At 35.2% G+C, this 22,359-nt stretch overlaps 1 protein-coding gene across 1 annotated transcript in view; it reads left to right on the top strand.

Annotated features, from left to right (window-relative positions):
* ADGRB3 (adhesion G protein-coupled receptor B3) overlaps positions 1-22,359 on the top strand; it is a 789,966-nt gene that overhangs the window by 726,943 nt on the left and 40,664 nt on the right. Inside the window, exons 19-24 of the mRNA XM_060114602.1 lie at positions 5,875-6,025; positions 8,683-8,752; positions 11,070-11,136; positions 14,021-14,106; positions 18,430-18,528; positions 18,853-19,024. Coding sequence (XP_059970585.1) covers positions 5,875-6,025; positions 8,683-8,752; positions 11,070-11,136; positions 14,021-14,106; positions 18,430-18,528; positions 18,853-19,024 — 645 coding nt within the window. The remainder of the gene's footprint in view (positions 1-5,874; positions 6,026-8,682; positions 8,753-11,069; positions 11,137-14,020; positions 14,107-18,429; positions 18,529-18,852; positions 19,025-22,359) is intronic.

Here is a 22,359-nt window from a genome sequence, read left to right on the forward strand (position 1 = left end):
AACCTTTATTAAGTAAGAATATTCTCCTCTATTTGTAATATGTAATGAAGATATCGTAAATGATCATTGGATTTTGAATTTTATCAAATTCTTTCACATTTATTGATATGACCACATGGTTTCTTTAATCTGTTAATAAAATAAATTATATTGAGGTCACTTTAAATGTTGAAATCATCTTGCATTAGTGGGCACACTTATTTGACAGTGATTTATTATCATTTTTTCTGTATTTCTGGATTTGATCTTTAATTTAATACTTACACATTTATGTAGATAAGTGAAAGTGGCTCATAGTTTTCTTGTTCATTTTGATGCCAATGTTATTCTAGCCTTGTAAAATGAATCAGATACTTCTAATCTTTTTCTTTGGCCTGAAAATATTTTATAAAATGGGACTTATAGTACATTAAGTTTGTTAGAATTTCTGGTAAATTTTTCTGAAACCTGTCATTTTTGAAAATTTCTTTTATTACTTTTTACTACCTTTTCATTTTAGCTAAGATTAAATTTTATCTCTCAGGCCAATTTTGATCATTTATGTTTTTCTTGAAGAATATCCATCTTATGTAGATTTTCAATTTTATATATATATTACCTGCTATCCTTTTATGATACTTTTAATAACATTTTTTATTCCCAATGTTATTTATTTTTCTTTCTCCTCCACCCTTTAAAAAATCACAATAACCAAAGGTGTAGCTGCTTTATTAGCCTCTTGAATCAGCTTGGGTTTTGTAGATCAATTTGACTGTTTTTAAATTTTTTCGTTTGTAATTTCTGCTTTCGTCAAAACTCCTTCTGATTTCTTTAAGTGGCCCATTTATTTTCATTTTCTCTTGTTTCCTATCTAAAGCTTTAACTATCCTGAGTACTGTCATAGCAAAATTGCACAAGTTTTGATACTGTTTTTCGGTTCTAAATAGTTTATAATTTGGATTTTAATTTCTCTTTAATTCATTAATTATTTGAAAGTTTTCCCCCAAGAGGTACAGAATTTTAATTTTGATTTCTAAATTCATTACATTGTAGTTTGTGAAAATGTCCTGTATGTTATCAAACTACTTAAGTTTATTTTATTCTACTTTCTGTCCTAGGACTAGTTAACTGCTATAAATATTCTATTTGTATTTTAAAGAACTGCACATGTTGTTTCTTATGTATAATATTGCAAAGAAAGAAGATTAATCACTTTTATTGATTGTTATATTATTCCATATTACTATTTTTCTCCACTTTTCTGTGACTTTCTGAGAGCTATAAGTTTTCTTTCATTGTAAACTTAGTTTGACAGTTTGTCCTTGTAGATTTCTCAGGTTTTGTTTCATATACTTTGGAAACTTGTGATGAGTTTCATAAAAATGTGTTACTTTGGAAACTTCTTTATGGCCTGCTCCTTTTATCAGTATGAAAAGTCCTTCATCTCTTTTAATGCTCTTTTCAATATTAACATTGTGACATCTGATTTTTTCTTATTAGCATTTGCTTAATATAGCTCTTTCATCTCTTTATTCTCAGTCTTCCTATGTCATTGTGTTTGAGGTCTCTTATAAACTCATTACTGGATTTATCTTTTTTTATGCAGGATAAAAGTTCTTAACTTTTAACTAGTGAATCTAAAGCATTCCATTTATTGTGATTCCTGTAGTTTGGAATTATTCTTACCCTCATTTAATTTTTCTCTGTATTATATTTTCTAGTTGTCCTTTTGCCTACCTTTAATTGGACTGATAGATTTTTCTTAGTTCAATTTTTCTACTATTTTACAAATATATTATTTGTTTCCACCTTTTTTGGGTACCTTAACATTGTTAACATAAATGTTCAAACATGTTTTTCTAACATCTAGTGTTAATCAGTATCTGAAATATTCCTGCAGACAAAAAAAGAGGCTTCAACATACTTTTAAATTACCCTGCTCCCTTGCAACTTTTATCTCTCACCTTTTAGCCCTCATTGATAGTATTTTGAATTATATATCCAAGTGGCTATATAATGAATATATATTTTTAATTTTTAATAAGCATTTATTAAGACTTAACATATTTTAATATTGATATTCATGAGACTTCTTTTGTCTCATTCCCTTCTTCTGGACTTTTTATTATTATTGGTTTTTATTGTCTAGCAATTCTTTCAGAGAGAATCTTAAGGTAATAAACTTCAAAGTTCCTTTCCATTCTAAAAATGTCTTTATTTCTGCCTCTACTTGAATAATAGTTTTTCTGGGTGTAGAATTCTGCAAAGTTATATTCCCTTAGAATGTTGAAGATAACCTATTGTCTTCTTATATCCTGGGTTTCTCACAAGGAATCTGATGTCAATGTGATTCTTATTCCTTTGGAAGTAATCGTTCTTTTGACTCTGACAGCTTTTAAGATTTTCTCTTTATTCTTGATGTTCACAGATTTCATCACAATAGATCTTGGTGTGTGTGTGTGTGTGTGTGTGTGTGTGTCTGTCTGTCTTTCAGCTAGAAGATCTTTAATGTTCTGAGAAATTTCCCCATAATATTTCTTTAAAGGCTTCCTCCTCCCCAAATTTTCTCTCTTTTTTTCTTCCAAAAATACTTTTAAACAGATGTAGGAACCTCTGTATCATCCATATATCTTGAATCTCCTACTTTCCATGTCTTAATCTCTGCTCCTAATGGGTAGCTTTGGGCTTGGTATTCTTCATTCCTCCCTCGTCGGCTTTCTGTTTTTCAGGCATTGCTCACAGTACCTAGTCTACCACAGTTTATATATCTTTTCTTTCCAGTTATTTTATGCAAACTTTTCTGTTGTCCCTATGGATTTGTGATGAAAAGTGTATGTGAAGGTTATAGGTATAAACTGTCCTCAGTTTGCCAAGTTAAATACCTTTCCAAGTTTTGTAATATTTGTCAACAACACTCGTCATACACAAGCAGGACCAAATTGGAGTATGACAGGGAAGGAGGAGCCAAAGAAGTGGATGATGAGCTTGAAGAGCTACTGAGTGGCAAACTGTGAAGACCCAGCTCTGATGGAGTTGAGAGCAGACACACACGGGCTGAGTAAAGACAGAGTGTGAGAGGGTGGAGGTCACCACAGGGGGTCCAGTGGCAGGAAGAATTGACCAAGTGACAAGACGTGAACGTTGACAGAAAAGGAAAATCAGAGTTTGAGTTTATAAGTGGAAAAGTCCCCAATACTGTGGGAATCCAAGGATGGGTGATCTCTATGGGTTCCAGATGTGGGACTTAGGTTCTGTGGAAGAAGAAATCAGAGAATCCTGAGCCCCAGACTTAGAGTGGCCACCTTCTGGAAACTGATGGGACAAATGTGAAAATAACAGACTTTATTTGAAAATCACTATTTATAAAAGTTGTACTTTAAAAGACAGCTTAGCAAATATAACACATCAGTAGAAAAATCAGTGTGTGTTTCATGAAGTGCATATCTGAGTATACTGATCCTTCACATGATAATGAAGCAAAATGTAGCTCCCTCTCTCTCAGCATCATAGGGTTTTGCTGTACCCTTCATACAATATTAGTTTCATAACTTTAGACCTCTTTAGTCCACAGATACACCTTTCTTACATTGAGACAGGTTAATTCCATACTTGGAGCATTTTCTAGGTGATTATGAATTTCATCTGATCATAGTAGAATGCCACCACCTATAAAAATGGGTCTTCTCTCATTACTGTATATTTCCCCACACATGTTGTGCCCATATTATTGTCCCGAGAGACATGAATTCTCGAAATATAAATGTCAGTAACCCCAAATTATTTGTATTATGTGTATTTCAATTTACGTTAGAATTAAAGGGAGTCTCAGAAATCCCAAAGTAACAAGCATAATATAGCGAGAGCAAATTAAGTCACTGTAGTGAGACCTTGAGTATTTTACTACTTCCTATAAAATTTCAGTGCCTCTAGCACTTATCATTTAAACATTTCAACATTTTACATTGTTTCATATAACCCTGTACTGATAGTTTATAAATCAATAAACACATACAACTGAGAGGAGATGACCAGTTGGAAGGAACTGACAGGTGAATTAGAAAGTGTAACTAGTCCAGGAATTGAATGGAAGGGTTATCTTTGAAATTCAAGTTGGGATCAGGGACCACAGATCAAGAAGGAGCAAAGTAATCAGCCTGCAGATGTTTAAACTTCAACGTGGAAAAAAGTCTGTGTCTCAAGTACAGGAAGAATCACATTTGGTTAAAGCTCCTACATTATGGTTGAAACAGGAGTAAAGAGATGAGGAAGAAGGTGCTGGAAATCCATGACTTTCTCAGACTGAAAGTTATCAATTTCTTTATGGATTGCTTTTTTTTTACTTTTTATTTTATATTAGAGTTAATTAACAATGTTGTGATTGTTTCAGGTGTACAGCAAAGTGATTCAGTTATACATATACATGTATCTATTCTTTTTAAAATTATTTTCCCATTTGGGTTTTTACATAATATTGGCCAGAGTACCCTGTGCTATACATTAGGTCCTTGTTGGTTATCCATTTTTAATATAGAAGTGTGTACATGTCAGTCTCAAACACCCATCAGTTTTGTAAGAATAAACTTAAGTACCAAGTAGATTTAAGTACCACATGAAATAAGGAATCCCGTGCTGAAAAATGGTAACAACATTTTTAGTACTACTTTAAAAAATGATGATTATACTCATAATTGGTTAAGCAGTTGCCATCTGCCTAGCACAGTCATATTCAGCATCTGTACATTCTCCCTCCTCATTAAAACAACCTGGTGAGATAAACATGGTAACTTTTTTTTATATGATTAAAAGAACTGAAAAGCTAAATTAACATCTGTTGAATTTCCAAAGAATAAACAAATAATTTGAATGATTTGGGTTAAATTTTTTAAAAGATATTCTGCTATAGTGGATCTGAATGGAGATGGGAGGATGGGGATTGTAGTTTTATTTCTTTGTTATGAGTGTTTAGTGATACTTTTTGTAGCTCTCTATGTTTTGCTTTTTTTCAATTTTTGGAAACAGCAAGACTGAAACTGACAAAGGAAGAAATTACTTTGGTTACTGGGACTGGTTTATAAAGACTGACATTTTAACAAGATTTACACAAAGAAACTATACCAGTAGTGAAGTAAGTAGCAGCCTTTACCAAAATGAAGCTGCTCATCTTTGCAGACGAGTCACAAGTAACTAATGGTGGCACATTTAAGTGATTAAGTTGCACAAAGAAAAAGATCTCTGAAATCATGGCTGTGTACTGCCAGTGACTTGGTTAGCTCTTCAAAATGATTTGATTAGGATACACATTATAGTGTAATAACACAGAGCAATGTATTAAGTACTTTGAAATATGTATGCTATTTTTTTCTAGGCTATTAGCCAGACCTCATTTTGTACTTTGCCCTTACATCTTGAATATCACACTTGTATAAAAAAGCATAATAATTTTTTTCTTTTGAAAGGCTGCAGCGATATAATCTTAACATCAACAGATAATACAACAAAGCATTATTGGTTAAAAAGGAAGGATAAAGAATGTACCAAAAAGAAGTATGCAAGATGTCTGTAACTTAAATTAACCCAAAGAAAGGATCATTCCCATAATTATGTTTGAAGAAAAAGATTCAAGTAAAGTAGTAATTTAAATCTCCCTAGAGTTTAAATTTACATTCAGGCTTCACCTCGTAAAAAATTGAACACACAAGTGGAATTAGGACATTTTTTTCTATCATAGATAATGTACAGCATAAAGACTCCAGGGTTTCTAATTTCTGTAAATAATTACTCTGTCACAAAGCAGAGGTAGATATTTGAAGTAAAAGCAATGAGTTGGAGATTAACAACCTTCTGAAGGACACGTGATGCCCGCATATTAAGTGTGAGTCTTTTCTGTTTCCACAGAGCATCTGTACAACCACCACTGCATTTTTGCACTTTTTCTTCCTGGCTTCATTCTGTTGGGTTTTGACTGAGGCGTGGCAATCATATATGGCTGTAACTGGAAAAATTAGGACGCGGCTTATAAGGAAACGATTTTTGTGCCTTGGATGGGGTAAGCATATTAATATTCCCTTTTGTGCTCTTGCTAAAATGACCTTGAACACTTCTGTAATGAATGAAGCTGGAGAGTGTGATTATCCCCAGGCTACTTTGTCTAATTTGATATGTGGAAGTGGAAATATAAGAGGCTGGTCATATTTGAACATTCTTTGGGCGTTTGGAACTTTAAAAAGGAGTGAATATTAGATGACCACATAGCTGGTCAGTTGATAATCAATAGTGCCCACGTGGTAGGAAATGAGACCTGAGGTATCTACAAACAGGGAATCAAAGTGTTCTCTACTAATAGGTTCTGGAAACACAAAATGTCTTAAGATGTTCAGGGCTCAAAGCATGATGTTCTAGTCATGTACACTAACCGTGTACTGTACTCCCCACAAGAAAACTCTGAGGACTCCATTTCAGTAGAGCTATTCGCGTCACAGGAGAAAGCTGTTCAGACCATGAGTGAAACCTCATGGCTGGTCCGTGGGGTCCTCAAAGGAAACACAGAATTGATTATGGGCTGAGGATGAATTAATTCTTCATTAGGAAAAGTTTCTGTCACATTGACTTATGAAATGGACATCTGGAAGACCTATACATTTCAAAGGACCAATTCTAATGTTTAATTGGAATTAATAAATTGGTTTAACTATAATTAATTAATTAATTAGTTTAATTCACTTAAGAAACTAATTTTAGAGGAAAAAAACAGGATTTTGTCTTATTTGCCTTTGAGTTGTAAAAGACCTGCACTAAAAAACTGGGGGATTTTGGACCAAATATATAACAAATGCCTAATGTACCAGAGAATAGGATGCTAGAGGGACCCTGAAAAATTACAAATAAGTGGACTTATTACCATACCAGAATAATTCATGCTGGAAAAAATAGGACCAAGAACACGAAGATTATCCATCCGTTTCAGCTAGGGGATGTCATGTCTGTACAGGGAAATGGGAAAACCACTAAGAAGAGATTGGAGAATGTAATGTACTTACAGTTTCTTAAAATTTTTGCCTGGATTTCATGTTAAAGTCCTTCTAAAGTTGAATCAGGAAATGATTAGGTCCAAGAACTATAGTATGCAGGGAAATGAAGACTTTCCTTGAAGTATAAAAAGTAGCAATTTTCAGGAACCTTAACTACCTTATTTAATACCATTACCAAAGATGATATTGAGGAGAAGGGTGCACAGCTGGTCTCCAGGATGACTGCTAATATTAAACTCCTCTGGGTAGCAAAAAAGCTAAACCAATGGTTCTAGACTGTCAGGAGGTCTGGGAATGGGCAGAATAGTGGCATATGAGTTTCATGACAGCAAAGTGCAACATAATAATTTAGAAAATTTTTTAATCTAAATTGTATGGAATGAAGACTATTAGCTCTTCAGCTAGGACCCAGAAGAGAATTTTTTTCTAACAAACTCGGTCTGGTCAATCAAAAAGGTCAACTATATGAAAAAGGAGGAGAAGAAGGAGGACAAGAAAGGGGGAGGATGAGACATTGTACATATAATTACATACATACATATAGTTACAAATATATATGTGTACATATATATGTGTATATACACATATATGTATATATACAGAGAGATATATACATATACACATACATATAATATCATATATATGCAGAGAGAGAGAGAGACCAGCATTTGTTTAAAAGAACATGGTGTGTCCCTCAGAGGTGCTCTTTACAGTTCCCACCATTTAAACCTCGTGAAAGAATGTGATGCCATTTGAAGATTCCCAGAAGAGAATAAGGAAAAATAATAGGAAGAAAGAAGATGGATGGAGGGGACACAAGAAGATGATTAGATGATGGATTTTTCAACCTGAAAACACAAACATGGTCTTCCTGAAAAAAAGGCATGACTGGATAAACCATTAGGTTAGACTGAACCCCATTCACCGAACACAGGGAGTTTCCATTGAACTTGAGCAAGGTAAGCGTGATTCATAGAAACATAAACTAAAAGGTGTCAGGTCGGAATTGGTGAAGGAATGCAGGCACTTGAATGCCAAGAGGGACAAAGTGTTGCCCGGAGTGATACCTACCTAGAGGTTCATGAAGAAAAACTGGCATAAATTCCCTGAACTTTGTTTAGGATTGTTAAAGGATGATCAGGAAGCCTAAAACTCAACTCCTAGAGCCCTTAACCCTGTTCCTACATTCTTGTTATTATAAGTAAATCATAAAGAATTAAGTGATTTATTTTTTCTATCTTATTATGAGTACAACTTGTTGTGGATCAATATAAGGCCAACTGAATGTCCCATTTCTGTGATATTCAATCACACCAGAACATCCTCTTTTTTTGCCTTTCTGATTTTATAAATGTAAATTTCCTTTATAAGAGTGTAAACCCTTAGGGAAAAAAAAAAGATATACTAAATCTCTGTTATGAGTTTCCTTTAAACCCATGTCAAATGCGGTGGTAACCTAGCAACATCAGAGAGATGCGCTGACTTAAAAACCCAGCTGGCGTACTCATGTTTTTGTACTTGGAAGAAATTTTGTAATGGAAGCATACTTTATGAAGTGATTCATATGAGGGTAGTTCCTCTGATTTCAGCACTCCAAGTTTGTTCTGGCTTTGCTTGAGCCAGTGTGCACAGTGGTTGTAGCTGAATGTAAAGTGTGACAATGCTTTTCTTGCAGGTTTACCAGCATTAGTGGTGGCCACATCAGTAGGCTTCACCAGGACAAAAGGATATGGCACTGATCACTAGTAAGTCTGTCCACGGTGATAAATCTTGTTTATAATTAAGTAAGTCATCAAATATGCTTCATTAGTCTTGGCTGGCACTGCTGATGGCTTGCACTTTATCACTGAGTCATTAACAATGGTATGTCATATTACTTAGGAATGACGTAAGTGGCTTAAATGCACAAAAGGTAGACATTAAATGCTGCAGAACTATTCAGAATTCTTGTTTCAGTCTCCCATTTATTTGTAAGACCAGTGTCCTTAATTTCTAAAATATTTCAATATTTACTTTGCATGTTCAATCTCAGTACCTTTTTTAAAGAACTGGATAAATCTTGACATGTTTACATTTTAGAATATGATTCCAATGTGAGCTTCTGATTTCATAGATGATGGTATATACTTGTAGTCACCAAATTATGTCACGTTAGTTCAAGTTTTGTTGCTATGTTAGGGTAATGCATATTGAAACCTGTAGGTCAGGGAATCAATAGACTCCAAACTAGAAAATTCCTGGGCTATGGAAGAAATTAGAAGGGGGAAAAAGGAATGTGGCATCAGCCCACCCTAATCAGAGCTGGAATACTTGTAACATTCTATGAGAGAATTTATAAGTCAAGACTACATTTAATATTCCAAATGTGAAACAATGCACTTTCATATTTTACTTCATCTGCTCTTTCAAGTTGAGGAGAGAGTAGAGAAATGAGGAAAGAGATGTGCATCTTATTAGAGGCATACATACGTCTTAAAGAGAGATGTCGTGTTTAACTGTGCTCAGGTTTGAGATAGGGATCATTACTAATGAGGCCTTCCTGTGGGTACATCCAATTGGAGAGTGTGCCAAAAGACACCACTTCACCTGCCACCCGAAAGAAACATCCAAAGAATTGCAAGAACTCATGTCATCAGAGCACTTGCTTTTCTTATGCAATCTACAGTATGGAAAACCTCCCTGGTAATATATGCTGTAAAGCAGTCCTAGTACAGCACCATTACCTTTAAGCTATTGCTTTTCAGAGTAGCATGACTCTTTTTGAAAGGCACCATGTTGGGGACATGGAAAGAGTAGGATTATAGATGGCACAATTCCAACTTTCAAGGAGGGTATGATTAACAATGAATGCAATATGATGAGGAATGTATCAGTTTGAAGACGAATTTACACAAAAATGCAGTAGAAATTGAGTGGCAGTCTCAGAGACACCAAACTGAAGCGTTCTATCAGACTAAGGGCTTTTTCTCCAGGTATTTTATTTTTAAAATAGATATTAAATCGTCGACCTCAAAGTGGGAAAGTAGACTTTTATCTATCTGCTGTTATGGCCAAGGAGCAATAACTAGATGCAGACTTCGAATCCACACACACACACGCACATGCACGCACACACGCATACACTGATTTACATAGTAACATTCACTTTATTAAGTGTATATAATTCTGTGAGTTTTAACAAATGTGTAAGTCATGTAACCACCACCACAACCAATATAGAAAAGTTATTAGAAGAGAGAGAGAGAACAGTTATTGTTAGTTGTTGATTGTTGGTCATTTTGGAGGCAGTCTGCTGATTCTGGGGACTGAGAAATAAATGGAAAGGGTCAGAGGTCAAAGACAAGTGCGTGAAATGGTGGGCATGACTCTGCCTCAAGAAGACCTCTTGATGGCCCTCTGCTATGTGAGAATGAGTGTTTTTACCTAAGTGGTTACCATGTCTCTATCGATGCAAACCTGCATCTCTTGGTGAATCTAGTAATTGAAACAAACACAGCTGTATTTATTTTTATTCAAAAGCTTATCTTCAGTGATTTTTTAGTAGTCTAGGAAAAAGTAAAATAAAGAGAAAAAAAAACATGCAAAATGTAGATTATCCGTTCTTTGCAACGATGGCTTCTAAACCAATGTCTCCCACTACCTCAATGGCCTCAAAGAAGAACAGGTAAATGGCACATATGAGACTCTAAAAACACGCTGTTCTTGCTTCAAAGTATATTTGAAAAATTCCATAATGGATGTAAAGCAGCATTTTACAAAACTTAATCATCACCTTTGTACTGAAAGTCAGTATAAAAATCTCACTGCAAGAGTAATTTGTCTAAAATGTTTTAACTGCCCAAGAGTAAGACCTTATAATCAAAGCGTCTTTTCTGTGAGAGGTATGCAGTATTTCTTACTCACAAAATGCACTAATTTTAGCTTTTTTCCACATCTTCTGTGCTATTATTTTAAACTACAAACCTTTGAAATATGCTAAAATTCCAAGTTATTTGTATCACACTTTAGTGGTTTAACCCTTATCACTAATTTTTGTTAGTTTTTATCTGATGTTATTTTCAGCTGCTGGCTCTCCCTTGAAGGAGGACTGCTCTACGCTTTTGTGGGACCCGCAGCTGCTGTTGTCCTGGTAAACACCGAAATCAACTTAGTTTGTTTTCTTAGCAAAGGAAGGCTACCTCGTTTCCATTAGAGAGACACTTCTGTATTGTGTAGAAAGTTTAAAGTTCAATGAATCTTTGCTTAAATTTGAATGTTGACTGCTATTCAGGCCTTTATTATGCTAAAATATGCTTATTTTGAAGGCTGAAGAATATTAAACGTGGGAGTGTGGGATTTCTTTTACAGGAATTTCACATTTGTGACGAAGTTTAAGTTTCGGTAAATTCTTCCTCATTAATGTATAGAATTTCATCATTATTATTTCAGCTTCACACTACTCTGTATGAGCTACATTGTTATTGAGATCTCTTAATAATAACTGTGGCTGATACCAAATAGCAACAAGAAAAATATATGTTTGTGGGTCAAAGTTTCTTAGTCTCCGTGCTGCAGACATTTTGAGCTGGACATTTCTTTGTTGTGAGGCTGTCCTGTGTATTTATCAGCACACCTGGCATCTACCTACTAAATACCAATAATACCCTTCAGTTGTTAACAATCAGAAAATGTCTCCAGACATTTCTCAATGTTGTCTGGGGGCAAAAATCTCCCCCCTGCCCCGGCCCCAGTTGAGATCCCCTGCCATATGTTATGCATAAGGTTTACAAATTTTTCTTTTCTGAATCAGAAAATAATTCCTTTACATGTTTGTTTATAGGAACATGAAAATTTCCCACTAATCTGCCTTTCTTTCTCTCTCTCTGAATTTATTGATTACAAATCTTTCTTGCCTAATAAATCTTTGAAAAATGTTAGAAGAGAAACAATCTGAATTAAATACAAAGATCCATTTTGCTGTACAATTAGATTTCTAATTGAAAATTTACCCTTTGGTTTCTTGAACGATTCATTCAATAAATTGGAAGCTAGCGATATCTATCTTAATACCTCTGCATGACTTTTCTTCCTTTAAAGCTTGTTCTTCTGCCTCTAAATTATAACAGAGAGCAGGAACTGTTTGTGATTCACAAGAAAAAGAAAATCTAGGCATGAGGGTTAGAAGAGCATAGGGAAAATGGAACTATTGCACACATTTTTGTCTGCTGCATTAAATTTTTATTTAATCAATTGAATTATTTCCCTTGGCTACTAGGTTAACATACCTATAACCCTAAAATGAAGAAACAAAAAGTATGTGTATAATTGAAAGATAAAAGTTCTTTGGAGTGGTGATGAATTCCCTCATGATTAAATTGTAGATTAATAGAATCCATGGAATACACTTTTTTTTTTAGTTCAAATAATAGACGTACAAAGATGAGTACCTCTTTCTCTTGATCAAATGGTATCTTGTAAGGAAGCTATGAAGAGTGACACCTAAGTCCTTACCTAACAGGTGATTTGGATCTTCCTTACACCAGTAATTCAGCAGATTTCAGCTTTATGTTCCATCTGCCCAAAGCATATTGGAGAAGTGGAAGTTTCTTTTTTTATTAACTGGTCATCCTGCTTCATTTAAAACAGAAATTTTGTGAACTACTAGTTTCAGTGTAAAGGCTTCACCATTTGCATTGGGGGTCGCACCAAGATTCTTTTGACCATGGAGGGTGAGGGGCAAGAAGGGAAAAAGGAGAAAATATTTTTCCTTGATTATCTATCTTGGTTCCAGCATTGTACTTGATTCCTTTATCAGGAAGCGCTGGTAGGTTAGAGAACCGGGATCACTTAGAGTAAAGCTGCTACATATAGACCACAGTGGGGCTTCCCTGTTGGTCCAGTGCTAAAGAATCCACCTTACAATGCAGGGGACGTGGGTTCGATCCCACGTCAGGGAGCTAAGATTCCACATGCCTTGGGGCAACTAAGCCCGTGTGCCACAACTACTGAGCTCTCGCACCTCAACAAGAGAGCCCGCGTGCCACAACTACAGAGCCCATGCAACCTGGAGCCTGCGTGCCACAACTAGGGAGAGAAAACCTGCCCGCGGCAATGAAAGATTCTGCATGCCTCGTGGAAGATCCCGTAAGATCCCGCATGCCGCAACCACCCGACGCAGCCAAAACTAAATTAAATAAATACATACATAATAAATAAATCTTTAAAGAAAAATAGACCACAGCAATCTCTACAGCTTTTTACAATTTGACTTGAGAAAGACAAATATGTGTGATTTCATTTCAGCTGTATTATGCAGAAGACCTTTTGAGTGGATGAGAGAGTCTTAGAAAATGCTGAGAAGTGTTCAACAGAGCACATTGTAAAAATTAGTGTTAGTGTACATCCTAAAGGATGCTGCTGAGTTGAATAGGCTTCCTCCTTTGTCTAGAAAAGCATCGTGCATTAAAATGCTCCCCACCTCATGGGAGAAATAGCTGCACACTATGCAGAATTGAGGCTTTCTCTTCTCCCAGCTGGGAGCAACGACAAATCCTTAGCACCTTTGGATGCCAGGGCTCACCCTAGCTGCACACTGCAAGACAAAGACTTTTGATTCCCAGGCATAGGGTAAAACTCATTAACCAATTTATTTTATTCAAGGATGACTCAGAGAGAAGAACGCCAGCTTGGCATGGTATGGCAATTTAAAAGTTCGGCAGTTGAATGTTAATTTCCTCAGTGTAAGCTGCAAAGCATAGAAATTAAATATGCTTAATGCACTTTAAAACATTAAGGTCACACACCTTTCCAACTCATGAGAATCCTTTAAGAGACAGACACTAACACCACTGTTAAAGTGTCCCGTTTTCCTTTACACACTTGTAAAATATTTGAGAAGTGCTTCCTGTCACTACCATTGTGACTATATAATTCTGCCGAGGCTGTGAATGGATAAAAGTGGGTTTTCAGGAAAAATCAGGGACCTGATTCCCTTCAATATCATTGAAAGGCCAACCTTTGTTTCTATTTGACAGGTCAACATGGTGATTGGCATTTTGGTATTTAATAAACTTGTTTCAAGAGATGGGATCCTAGATAGAAAGCTGAAACACAGAGCCGGGTAAGCTGCAACTGGTGGATTTCAAAGGGTCTTTACCAGTGCGTCCCATACTCCAATCCCAGGTCACCGACTGCATTTGACTGTGCATTGAATTTTGTTCTTGACAAACTGGTGTGTATGGTAGATTCTGCCATTCAAGTTTCCAATGGGCTATTCCTAAAGAGCTGTGATCAAAATTTGAAAATAATTAAAAAAACCATTAAGAAAATCTGGATTTGTTTGTGCATATTGCCTCTTTGTAAGATAAGATTAAATATTGAGGCTAGCCTTGAAATGCTTGTCCTTGGGTGAGGGTTTCCAAAGACCTCCTAGTTTTAGTCACAAAGGACAGGAGAGTAGATTGAACATAATTTCAGTATGGGACACAAGAGAATCAGGACAAGCGAACCTTAGGAGGGCAAAATATTACATTTTCTTTGATTCATTGTATATATCAGAAAAAGTCTTCACTTGAAATAATCACTTCTGAAATACTATGTTTATCATATGTATTCATTTTTATGACATGTTCACTATAACTTGCTACAAAGAGTTAATCATAATTGTCACTTGCACATTTTAACCACTTATAAAATTTTGAAAATCATGTCCTTTAATTTTACGGTCATTGTAATATCACCATAGCTAATGATTTAATAACATTTCATGAGCAGGTTGATAGCAGCTTTTTAAAGTTATATTGCTAGCTCATATAAATTTGTAAAAACTTGAATGAAATATTAATGCCTTTGAATTTCCCTTTGTATCATTTTTTATAAAAAGTTTATAGCTTTCTCCTTTCTGTTTGACTGTACTTTCATTTAAAACTTAACCCTTAATTGTTCTCATTTTTTAATAATTTATTTATTATTGAATAGGCATAGTATTTTATCACTGACTGGTGGGAATTTCAAGTCCTTCGCATATTTATAATCTATGTAATGATTTATAAGACAAGATAGTCCAGGCATTTTTTTTCCTAGTAAAAGACTAATTTTAATGGCTTTCAGTATAAACTTGGATATCATTCATATCAAGCATTAGAACTTGCAGTGATGAATGAAAACATCATTGGAGGCCCCTTTCTGAGGGGGAATCACTTCCTATCTAGAGAGTGTCTTCACTTCAGATGAATCTCTAAAGCAACTTGAAATAGGCAGACTTGAACTTGTACAGACACTGAGCTTTCTATACCATGTGAACTTGAAATTGTCACACTATTACTCATTAGCCTGACGTATGGTTAGAATTGGAGCAATAGCTACTTCAGTTATTTCTTGTCTAGATTAATCAAGTTAGAATAAATTGTTGATATTGGGTACTGGATATAGAAACTCAGTTATGCCACTAGTGGTGTAGATTTGTATAATTATTGTTTTTAATTGGGGGGTGGAGTGGGTTAGTTGTTAGGATAAAGCTTTAAAATAAAAGAGCAAACCACGCTCAGTATTTATTTCTGCAATTTCCTAACTGTGTGTGTCTTTGGGCATGTTATTTCATCTTTCTGCAGCTCAGTCTTCTCAGCGGTAAAATGGGGATAATAACTCTCACCTCATAATAGAGGCTATGAAATACAATGTGTAAAAAACTTTCATTAGAATTTCTAGCAAATAGCGAGCACTCACTCAGAAGTTGGTGGCTATTGTTATGATGGGTGAAATGAAGAAACCAAGCTGGACAGTTTGCTTGCAAAGGACCCTGAACTTCTGTCAATCAAGCATCCATCATTCCACCATTCATGACACTGAAGTCAGAAAAAGACGAGATTATCAGAATGAGCTTAATGCTAAGGATTTATTAAACTCAGTCAGAATTTTTCTCTCATTTGATTATTTTATATGTAACATCCAGTTTGATTCACATAGCTCTTTGTAAGAGATAATATAGGTTTAGGGGAAATGACAGCATTGTCATATTATGAATTTACAAATTATCCATTTCAATCTACATAATAATTTTTAAACCTTTATTTCTAAAAATATCATTAGAAGTTATACCTGTTTTACTGGAAAAACTGAGTCAGTTTTTTTTTTTTTTTCTGGTACAAAGGCCACTGCTGGAGAAATAGAAATGATGTTAATACAAGTTGTAGAATCAGAATGCTGGTTACTGTCCAAAGCAGAAAAAGACTATTAACAAATTAATGACTCTAGGCTTAAATTTTTTTTCTATAGTAGAAAATCTTATTTTAACTTAAAGATTGAAATTTGCTCTCTATTCCAAAGTGTGATTGAATGTCATTTTTTAGAATATATGAGTATTTGCAGCTAATTTTTAGTTCACAGAGAAGCAGTGGGGCCAGTGATAAAGACTTCAGTGAAGAACAAATCATCAAAATTATCTAAAGAAACATTGAGCAGGAAGATAGTTCATTAACTTAACAATTGATCTCCCTAATTGTAAATATTGACCATTTCAGGTTGTTTATATATATATATATATATATATATATGTGTGTGTGTGTGTGTGTGTGTGTGTGTGTGTGTGTGTGTGTGTGTGTGTTTCTTTTGAAACATTATTATTTATTTAGAATCAAATATGGTACCAAGATGTTCCTCCTCCCATTTTATCTACTTCTTCTATCTATTCCCTTTCTTCTTTTTATCATCAATTATTAGAAACTGCCAGGTGTATAGATTATGCTCAATAAAGATTTATAAAGGAATGAGTGAATGAATATTTAAATAATAGTACAATAGTTTGACAAGTTTTGTAATACCCAAACTAGATTAACTTTTTCTAATACATAAGGTGTATTTACCAAGGAGGAATTTATTGTAAATATCAACACATCTTATATAAAATGATAGTTGGTAGGAATGAAAACAAGATACAATGACGTGTCTTTTTAGAACATCTCAAGTAAAATATTTTATTTTCTCTTTTTTTTTCTGCAACAGAACTTTCTCACCTACTATTTTAAAGTATATATTGTGGAGACCACTTGTCTAGGCATTCTCCTGGGAGCAGTTTCACACACACCGGCCATTGGGGCACTCATGAACCAAACTGGGTAGACTGTTATTACTTATTTGGAAAAGTCTGGACACCTGTGTCTAGTACATATGCCCTGGGTTGAAGCAGTAAAGTGAATGGTTTAGAATCATATTCTCCATACCCATATCTAACTCTGAGAGCTTTGATTTTTCTCAGGGGATCTATGGATCAATTTACTTAATAGCTTTCAGATTTATCATCACATCCAAGTGCAATTCAGCAGTGAAGACACCTCTTTGAAAGAAACCAGACTTTCTGAATTAGGAGCCCCTTATGACTTTCTCTGTTCTGCCATTTTTATTTTACACATAGTAATACAGGCCCACCACAATATTATTTTTTTGAAAAACCTACTGGGCAAACCTATATTTTAGACATAAACATCACATGGGAATGGACAAGAGACCACAGAAAATTATTTCAAAGTGTTTTGAAATTTGATTCAAGTAATTCTTTTTGGTTTCTCCTAAAATGATAGGGTTCTAAAAACCAGTCATTTTCAAAGGACATTTTTTCTAAAGAAAAATGTGTCAAGTTTTTCTACGTAGTGTGACTTTGCTTCTATGAGATAACAGATTGAATCTGAATTTACCTCCAATATCCTCTAGACTTGAATAGACCATTTAAAAGCTATTGGAGTCTATGACAAAATGTGCAGAAAGAATATTTTGAACTTGGTGACTATGTTAAATGTGTTTTATTAAACAGAAAACTATCACTCTTTTTATTATCAACTAATATTTCATCAAATTTCATCAGGCCCTATATTCAGATCATCCTAAAATGTAGATAGTACATTGATGCTATAAGAAATTTCCAAATATGAATATGTTGAGATAAAACTACATCTTCCACAAATGACTAAAAGCCTAAAATATGTATCTCGCTATATTGGACTTCTGAGATACATGTGTACATTTCAGAAGATTTTAATTGATATTACGTGTCTTCTGTAAGTGACATTGAAAATCTTTGAAGCTAGGAATCCTTACCTGTTTGATTATCAAGGGTCTGAATAAAGGTTTTTCACTGTATGTCTACACAAACACATGCTTTTGTTTAACTCAGTGTATTGGGCAACTTTGATCTGTAGACATAAGGGCCATTTATGGTGTAAATTATGGAAATATGCTTCGCATGTAACAAAGACCCATATTATTAAGCGGTGAATGTTACAAAAATAATGTGTAGTGTAAATGCATCTTTAACACGACCGAGAGCGTTCTTCTTTGATAAATATGCTTTTCTGCATGAAATCGTATTTAAAAGCTAACTTGCAGTGGCAACTTTTTTTTTGGTGACAATTCAATATTTTGTTCTTTTTGTGGGTGTTCTGTTTGTTTGCAGTCAGATGAGTGAGCCTCATAGCGGTTTGACGCTCAAATGTGCCAAGTGTGGAGTAGTTTCAACAACAGCTTTGTCAGCCACCACCGCCAGTAACGCCATGTTAGTCCCAATCATTTACATCTTCTTGTGACAAATCTTTTACCGTGCATGTGAGAAAATGCTACAATGGAAAAAAAAATCATGTTTGCTAATATTAGAGCTAAGAGCATACTTAAATATCTATAGTTTGCAATGGCTTTTGTAACGATTGTGGGATTGTTTATCAAAAAATAAATAAAACTATCAAATGTTATCTGCTTTGTGGTTTCCAAGTTAATGCCTTGGTGCCACCTACAAGAATGCTTTGTTGAACTGGGGTTTGGTTATCGCCTGGGGCATACGTACATGCAGCTACGTAATGTCGCTTCCTCTGTGTTCCAACAGGGCGTCTCTTTGGAGCTCCTGTGTGGTGTTGCCCCTTCTGGCTCTGACGTGGATGTCTGCAGTTCTGGCCATGACAGACAAACGCTCCATCTTGTTTCAAATACTTTTTGCTGTGTTTGATTCATTGCAAGGCTTTGTGATCGTCATGGTCCACTGCATTCTTCGGAGAGAGGTGAGAAAGATCATTCTGCAAGAGAGAAGAATGATACTTAGAAGAGTATTTTCCATGTTAACAAATAGGATCTTTTCTTTTAATAACTTGATCTTCAGGTTAAAGCTGGTCTCCTCTAAAGACAGTCATTTGGGAGTCAACACTAACGAGAAATGCTAAGGCAAAGTTCAAGGGGGCTCCCTGGACCCTGAAAGTGACAGATTAAAACAGATGGGGTGATGCAAGGGAAAACGCAACCAGAGGTGCCAAGAGCCAGGGACAGTGGGTTCAAGAGAGACTATGATGCAATCATAGGTGTAGATAAGAGGGTGGGCGGCGTACCTAAAATGTAATTGTGATGGTATTTCTTAAACCTGTTCCTTAACTCATGCTTCTACACACAGCATAACCCCATTCTTCATACTTAACAGACTTTGTTTTAGAAAGGAAATGTTGAAGATGAACGAGGGGTTCTTTTGTCTCTGTACTAAGGTGCGGTTAAGGTTACTCAAAGGGGATGATTTTCATATGGATGTCAATGCTCAGAAAATACAAAAAATAGACACAGTGGAGCGTGATTGGGCAGTAATTGTCCCCAAGGGCTGTAGGTCTATAATCACAGCGTTTCTGCAGGTCCTGGGTAGGTGTTTTGGCAGCAGTGAAGGAAAGAAGTCATCCTTCATGAGACACTAACCTGCACCAAATCCATCAAGATCAGTGATGGAGTTCAGACTTGAGTTGTTTAGGGATAAAATATTGTTTTCCAACTGGTGCAACAATGATTCCGAGTGCTTGCAAGCATCAATGCAGTGTTTACAAGGTTTATGAATCATTTGAGCATTTACTCTGGGGACGGTGGTGACCAAAACACACAGTGACACAGTGCCATGCTAGTAATTTTGAGAAGATGGTCTCCACTGTCATTTCACATTATCTAGCTTGTTTGATAACTTTATTATGATGTGCACATTGCAAAAAGACACATGCGCATCTGAGTACACATCTTATAGCTTTCACAGCGATGAGTGAAGGTCAGCAAAGGTTTTTACCTCATTTACCAGATGAGGAGAACAGTATTTCTGAGCCACTTTAGTATAATATAGATGTCAGCAATAAACCCACATGTGTATTCCAAGAACATCGTATGATGTAAAACAATGAAAACAGAAGAATGATTTCACATTGCAAGGGGAAGGGGGGATTTCATCATTTAAAAAATCTGATCTAGGTCTTCGTTACCAAGACATCACAAATTTCTACCTAGAATATCAGCATTAAAAATCTTCCAAGTGTTGAATTTTTTATAGACCAAAGTTGCTTAAAAGTTAAAAAAGAAATTGAGCTATGTTCTTCTCCAACCATAACTATCCTGAGAGTCTTCTGTGTTAATGTTATGTCTAATATGTTAACGTTATCTCTAATATGTTTATGTAACAAAATTGTTCAAAGTGTGTAGACACATGGTACATTTTTGATTGACGATTAAGGATGAATAGAGTGGGCTGTAAGCAAGATCCATGATTTATCTGCATGAGATTTTCAGAAGAGATTAATACTTTAGGTGTTAAAGAGGAAAAAAATGTCCCAACTCTAAGTAAGCCTCTCTTTTTCTTCAGAAATAAGCTCTCTAAAAAGCCTTGGGCTATGATCAAAACATTCAGGTTTTAATGTGACAGATATTTTGTTGGCTGATTATCAAAGTTGTGCTGCTTGCATGAAGAAAAATATTTGGCACAAAAATTCAGTTCCATCAGAACTTTCCCATACTTGCTAATTGGACTAATAATTATTAAAAACATGATTTAAGGGTAATTAAATCATATAATAAATGCTTCTGTTAAATAGGTGTCTGTAAATATATATTTTCTGTATTAATTGGGAATAAGACTATGGATATTGGCACTGTTATTATTGCATTTTCAATGATTAGTTCAAATTGAATAATTTTATAGATGATAAATTAATAGCAGAGTGTCATGTCTCTCATTCCAACACTGAAATGGAAACTTGCATATCTAATATTTTTTCATTGACCCTTAAAAATACCCTGTAACAGTGCTATAAATACACAGAGCAGATTTCAGTTACAGGCAAGTCTCTTTCAGAATTCCTCAGTGGAAATTGTTACTGAAAAACCAAAAAAAACCTGTTTAAATTTTGCAAATCCCAAAGACCACATCATAAGGATGTCTCACTGAATTCACAGAAATTCTTTCTGACCTTCTAAATGTGTGTTGCCCAACACTAGCAATGGGTCTATCTCATGTTACCTGTGATCACACTGCCCTAGCATTAACCACAGTCCAGGAGAATAAGGCATCTTTCCATATCCTTGCTATATCCTGTGAACAAACATTTCATAAAAATAGACCAAAGCAGGGCTTCCCTGGTGGCACAGTGGTTGAGAGTCCACCTGCCAATGCAGGGGACACGGGTTCGTGCACCGGTCCAGGAAGATCCCACATGCCGTGGAGCGGCTGGGCCCATGAGCCATGGCCACTGAGCCTGCGCATCCGCATCTGGAGCCCATGCTCTAAAGCGGGAGAGGCCACAACAGCGAGAGGCCCGCGAACTGCAAAAAAAAAAAAAAAAAAAAAAATAGAACAAATCAAATAGACGTAATAGCTACCTGTAAAATATTGTATAATGACTCAAATCTAGTAATCTACTTGATAATCCCATAGGAGATGCTAGGAATACAGTTTTATTTCTACTGCTTTCTTCACTTTAAAATATTTTTGTCACAATAATTCAAGATAATTTATATGGACTTTTTCTTTCTTTCTTTCTTTTTTATTTGTTTAATATTTATGGTGTTCTTGCTGTATGCCAGCACCTAAGCTAAATGTTTATTTTTTAAATGTTTATTTATTTATTTATTTGCCTGTGCCACACACCTTGTGGGATCTTATTTCCCAAACCAGGGATTGAACCCGGGCCCTCGGCAGTGAACGCGCAGAGTCCTAACCACTAGACTGCCAAGGAATTCCCTGGTCTTTTACTTTCTTAAAAGTATATAAGCAATGTAAGGAATATTCCCTTCAATTTAGAAAGGGTCTGTGTAGAGATAAACATATTTCTGTTTCTGTGTATTTTTGATACCTACTAACATAATATGGTTGTTTGTAGTCTTTAATGAATCATCCAATATGAATTCAAAAGGCTTTGGAAGCAACCTAAGTGTCCATCGACAGAGGAATGGATAAAGAAGCTGTGGCACATATATGCAATGGAATATTACTCAGCCACAAAAGGAAATGAAATTGAGTTATTTATAGTGAGGTGGATGGACTTAGAGTCTGTCACGCAGAGTGAAGGAAGTCAGAAAGAGAAAAACAAATACCATATGCTGACAC

The sequence above is a fragment of the Mesoplodon densirostris genome, chromosome 12, assembly GCF_025265405.1.
Source record: "Mesoplodon densirostris isolate mMesDen1 chromosome 12, mMesDen1 primary haplotype, whole genome shotgun sequence".
Taxonomy (NCBI): domain Eukaryota; kingdom Metazoa; phylum Chordata; class Mammalia; order Artiodactyla; family Ziphiidae; genus Mesoplodon; species Mesoplodon densirostris.